The following is a 6,000-nucleotide window of genomic DNA, read 5'->3' as shown; positions in this document are numbered from 1 at the left end:
AGATTGCGTGTCATAATAGATTCGAAACCGGTTCACCAGTTTTCGAAATTCAGAGCTCTACCATAGGGCAAACCTGCGCTTTGTATCTCTATGTAAGAGTTTTAAAGATGGATGGATACGTCGAGAATCAAAAATATAATATAGGACCATTTTACTATTGTATTCAGTAACAGTTTAATGCAATTTATATATATATATACATTTCTTTAGAATCGTTAATATTTTTTCTGGAACACTTACGAAGCAGACTATCGATTTATTGTCGATATTTATTAAAGCCATCAAGAAACATAATATTTTTCAGTTTTCCCAGTGCTCTATAGAACCAGTTTTGAAGTGTTTTACATAATAATATCCACCAAGTGAACTGTAAGTAGCCATACTTTTAAAAATATCTACAGTGTTTTCTTTTCTTTTCTTTTTACAAATCATTATATTGTTGTGTCAGCGAGAGCACGTGACTAGTATCATGCCACCTTATTGCACGTCACGCCGTGACCATCTTATATATACCAGCCACCCCCAATCTAGCAAATGCTAGAGCACTCCCGAAGGAACAGGATAGTTCTAGAAAACATTCTTGGGTGTAGGACACCATAACCTCCACAACATACTGTTACTTCTCCGTTTGTTAATTAACTTTCCGTAACTTCGTTCCGACGAAACTTTAGCGACACAAGTCCTTACTTAATAAAACTGGTTTATTCTTTCTGAATATAACTTTACGATACACTTGATTTCAACATTCGCGCTAAAACAAACGCTATAACGAACTTCAACAATACTCTCTGACTGCAGATCAATTACTCACTACCTACACACATCTGGGATTTATAAACTTCTTCGGGGTCCATTTTTGAGCCTTTAAACCTTAAACAATTTATGACGATAAGAAGGGAAAAAATATGCTATTAGGTAAAAATTTATTAATATGTCAAATCCGAAAGATGCCATATCCTTCACCCTTTGTCTCCATACTAGTTCGGCTTTGCAAATTTCACCTATATTGCGTCGTTTTGAAATAGAACGTACAGCTTAATAATAAAGAAAAAAACCTGTGTAGTTCTGGGCAAAGAGTGAAATAATCACCTAAATAAACAGATTAGTATCCAAATATCAAGCTAGTTTCGTGTTATACAAGGTCGACATGTGTTATACACATCAAAATAACTAACTATAAATGGATTTGAATGCATCCGTATCATGCTACGTGTATTTTTATTTTTCTAACGCTGGAACGATTGAATATCGTTTGATAAGCCAATATTTCTTCAGGTTATCACTTAGCACGGTAGTGCTTAGTATGTGGAGTTGAGCAGGGATAAAATGGCTGACGCATATTACGTATCGCTCATCATAGTCTCGAATCTCTTATAAAAAAATCTAAGAGACTTTTATAAACACTTAACGCAGGTTTTCAAAAGCTATTAAGATCTTCAGTTTAGCCAAAAAACATCGCTATAGTAGCGTAACAGTTAAATGTTCTGCTTATTATACTGATTCTGACATCAGAGAGCTAGCTCACCAATGCTTGAAGTTGTTGCAATGAATTACACCCGAAATGTTGCATTTTAACTTGTAGAGTGCAGAAGCAGTATAGCGTTTCAATAACTTCAACACATGATGTCCATCAAGACAACTCATCACGCTATTTTATTCGTATGCCTTGAGCATTCTTTTAAGTCAAGAAACAGATGTACGCATAATTAAATACATAAAAAATAAAAATAAAATATTTTCACACTTTTCAACGTTGTAAAAGGTAAGACTTGTATATAATTTAATACTATTTTCTTTTAAATTCAATATTATTCCAGATATTCAAGAATTCTACGAAGTTACTTTATTAGACGACAAGAAAAGTATTCAGCAGAAGACAGCTGAGACTTTACAGATTGCTTGTAGATGGGAAACTAGCTCTCCGATTATTGGTCTTAACAATGAGGTAAGTGGACGGTGTTATAAATATTTTTTTTCTAGTTATTTAAGTGTATTAAGTTGATAGGATAGAATTCAACTTGAAAACAATAATTGTTCCATTTCTTATATCTGAAACATGATTATGAAACTCATTGATCAAATTATATAATAGAATTATCAATCCTGTCAAAAATAATGTGCCTGTGTGTGTGTTTTCCATTAAGTTGTGGTAAACATATTTTTGAATCATTTCGTGATGGGTATCGCCACCTGTTGGCACAATTTAGTAGTTTATATATATGTGTGTGTTTGTGTGTGTGTGTGTATATATATATATATATATATATATATTATTGTTAAGCAGAAATTTTTTAAGCGCTTAAGAGGGGTAATACTGGTTTAATACATAAAAAGTTGATTGAGAGTGAAACCTGTATTTTGTTTTTTTATTTTTAAATTTACAAAAGTTTCACATATCCTAATTTTTTAGAAATCACTGCAACGTAAATTGTTCAAATTCTTTAGGAAGTAAACAAAAAAAATATTAGTTTTTTGGTTTTGTTTATTATTCGCTGTATTTGTATATTAACATTTGTCTAAATAAACACAAGAACTCATAATCATGTTGTACGTAATTTCTATCGGAAATTTAGAACCTTTTAAATTTTACATGTGATTATATTCATTAATCTTCCACTATACAAGTGATAGCGTGGCAAAGCAATTATATCTTGAGAGAATCGTCGACAGATTCAACATCACGGATTCTCATGTAGGCATGCTAACTGAATTTGCCTTAATATTTACTCGATTAAAGTGTACTGTGAAATACAATTAAATGATCAAATGATTTCCCAAGTTTAAAATATGACTTCAGCATTCTCGGCTCACCTTCGAAAAGGAAGGTTTACTGTTTAGAAACATTTGGATTATCGTATCTCTGGAATTGTGATCTCTCAACATACAGATGTAATAAAAACGCCAGACAATGATAGTTTACAGCTGTAATGTTCATAAAACGTCCAGGAATGAGGTAATAAACTCATTACAAACCACAACAAAGAACCATTAATAACTACACATGGTTTCAGTTGAAACAGATCATATATTACACATGATTTCAGGTGAAACAGATCATATATATGAATTCAGGTGAAACAAATCATATATTACATATGAATTCAGGTGAAACAGATCATATATTACACATGATTTCCGGGGAACCAGGTTATATATCACACGGTTTCAGATGAAACAGATAATATATTGATTTATACATGGTTTCATTTGAAACACGTATATTGGCGGCTTTCTGTGACCAAATAATGTCTTAAGACGATTTTGTTATTTTTGGAAGCCACTAGAAGATTTTGTGTCGTATAAAAATTTATTCATTTTTTTTTTTCAAATTTCACACCAAAAATAATTCACCACGTTAAGTAAATTCAGCTTAAACTGTGTGGCATGAAAGTACATCAAGTACATAACCGTAATGCTTTCAGAGTTTCATCATAAAGATGTTGCTAAAATTATTATTATATTCCCCATGTTTCGGTACAGTATGCTATGTGCAGTGAATTTTTAGGCTTCCCCCCCTCTCTTTTCCTCATAGTTAACTTGTTTTAAATAATCGAAATTAGGGGTGGCTTGCAAACGTTCTTTAGACGTTTGCAGTACGCTTAATTTCTTTTAAGCAAGGCTTTTCATTTAAACGGCTCATTAGTTTGAATATGCTTTACAGAACTTTATATAAAAACAGCTTTCAACGATATTTTCACATTAATCTCTCGTTAATTGGCATACGCTATTTCAACCTTTTAATCTACAAAAAAATTAGATATTAAAATCAACAGAAGTAATTATAGGACTTCTGTTTGCTGTTGCAATATTTAAATTATTACTCGCACTTTATCACGCTGACGTGTGTTCTCGTTAAGTTACCCGTATCCCAACGTTGTAGCCTTTTGATTAAAACAGTCACACAATTAAGTGAAAGAGACGGCGAGTGACCAAGAGAAAACAATCAGTGACCCCCTCCCCTTCTTCACACACACAAAAAAAAGATGCTAAAAGAAGAAAACGTGTTGCGAGACTGTAAACTTTTGGTGTTTTATTTGTAATAGCAGATGTTTATTTAGGCATACACGATTTTAAACTTTACATAACGAGTTTTCAAGAAACAAATTTTTATCTTTAAGAGTATCGGTTAATATATTCAATGAAAGACGAAACATCGTCCAACAGTTGAGGTTTATGATTTGTGATTTTAAGTCACCCAAATTTTATAAGATTCAAATCTAATCTTAATTTATTATTAAAAAACGACAACTTTATGCTTTTAACTGATCAATTTATACTTGCCAATCATTGTCACCTGCAGTTTATTTTTTGTTACAAAACTACAAGTATTTCACCTACATGGTGACTTAAAAAGGATCAATTTATTATACTTATAGAAACCTTATCAAAAATAACTCACGTCGCCTGAGTAAAAGTGTAATAAAGACAGAAGTTGTAACTATCAGCCTTGAACACATAATGTATACATATTTAACGAAATGAAATATTTTGCTAACTTTTTCATATTAAAAACTACAATTGGAGAACAAATGTTAAAAGATTTGATTTGTCCTTTATTTTGGCAACATTTTCTGGTTTGGACCGCTTTTGGGGAATTCACGAAGAAAACAAACCAAGAACTGGACAGTAGCAACATTTCTGCCTGTCCTCTGAACCTTCTGCAGGATACTGTAAAGGGTCTAGCAGTGAAATGAGACAGTGAAAACGTAGTAGCAGCATTTCTGTCTGTCGTCTGAACCTTCTGTAGAAAACTGTACAACATCAAGCAGTGAAGAAATTCAGTGAAAACATAGTAGCAACATTTCTGTCTACCCTCTGAACCTTCTGCAAAATACTATAGAGGGTCCAGCAGTGAAGAAAGACAATGAAAACGTAGTAGCAGCATTTCTATCTGTCGTCTGAACCTTTTACAGAATATTGTAGCGGTTCTAGCAGTGAAGAAAGACAATGAAAATGTACTTGCAGCATTTCTGTCTGTCGTCTGAACTTTCTGCATAATACTGTAGCGGATCTAGCAGTGAAGAAAGACAATGGAAACGTTGTAGCAGCATTTTTGTCTATCCTCTGAACCTTCTGCAAAATACTATAGAGGGTCTAGCAGTGAAGAAAGACAGTGAAAACAAATTCACATCTATAAATATATTTTTGTAGTGTCCTATGGGTACACCTAAAACATTTGTATTCAGACATTATTACAAACAAACACACATTTTAAAGGTATGTTTCAGGCGTGTTAAAAAGTATTCAACAAACGCATATAATTTTGTGCTCGTATATTTTGATCGCCATTTTTACATTGCATATAGTTAAGAATTAGTATGTGTGAGATTGGTGCAAAGGCTGTTTTATTTTTAATTCCAATGTCGCTACTTTCTAGTTAATGTGGGCTTTCCATTGGAGAGCAGGTAGACGATTCTGTAAACAAACTGAGATGTTTGGTAACAAGCAAAAATTCTTTATTTGTTTACACTGAAGTTAATGGCTACATCTTGCTCTAGAGAAAAGGTGTAAAAGTAAAATGTCAATTTATCCAGATTCGATTCGTGCAAGCTGTTGTATTTTTGATGAATAAGTTACTGCTTATTTGTTTAAAAAACTTTAAAGATTGTCAGTTCAAACTAAGTTTATATAAAATTTCTTGATAACTTGTTCTTTTTCAGTAAATTGACAGTTTGTTTTATAAACATGTATATTTTTTTCTTACCATGTTTTTTAAGGATTTGTGTTTGGTATGGTTATAAATAAGATTTAACTGAACATAAACTCATAAGATGAAATAAACATTTTTACATGTAATGGTATGACTCAAACCTACTCTTTTTAACTGTTACATAGTAGACAGTCTGAATATATATTTTTAATGTATTTTCTTTGATTTTGCTTCATAGTTTTAGCGAAAATTTGTCAAATTAAGTTTCAGAAACGGTCATTATGCGTCTTTTGACAAAGATCACTACATCAAAAATATGTTTCTAGAAAAGAAAATTTAGGCCTACCCAT

General features: G+C 32.0%; 1 protein-coding gene across 7 annotated transcripts in view; it reads left to right on the top strand.

Moving 5' to 3' along the window:
• Positions 1–6,000, top strand: part of LOC106460238 (disks large homolog 1-like) — a 238,958-nt gene that overhangs the window by 36,201 nt on the left and 196,757 nt on the right. For 6 of the 7 annotated variants that reach the window (XM_022387152.1, XM_022387146.1, XM_022387141.1 and 3 more), the window contains one exon: positions 1,818–1,945. In XM_022387152.1, the coding sequence (XP_022242860.1) occupies positions 1,818–1,945 (128 nt within the window). Of the gene's footprint in view, positions 1–1,817; positions 1,946–6,000 lie in introns of those variants that run through there. The other variant, XM_022387157.1, reaches the window with a different exon arrangement.

Source organism: Limulus polyphemus, unplaced genomic scaffold (genome assembly GCF_000517525.1).
Source record: "Limulus polyphemus unplaced genomic scaffold, Limulus_polyphemus-2.1.2 Scaffold32, whole genome shotgun sequence".
NCBI lineage: Eukaryota > Metazoa > Arthropoda > Merostomata > Xiphosura > Limulidae > Limulus > Limulus polyphemus.
This window is presented reverse-complemented; position numbering and strand designations above follow the sequence as displayed.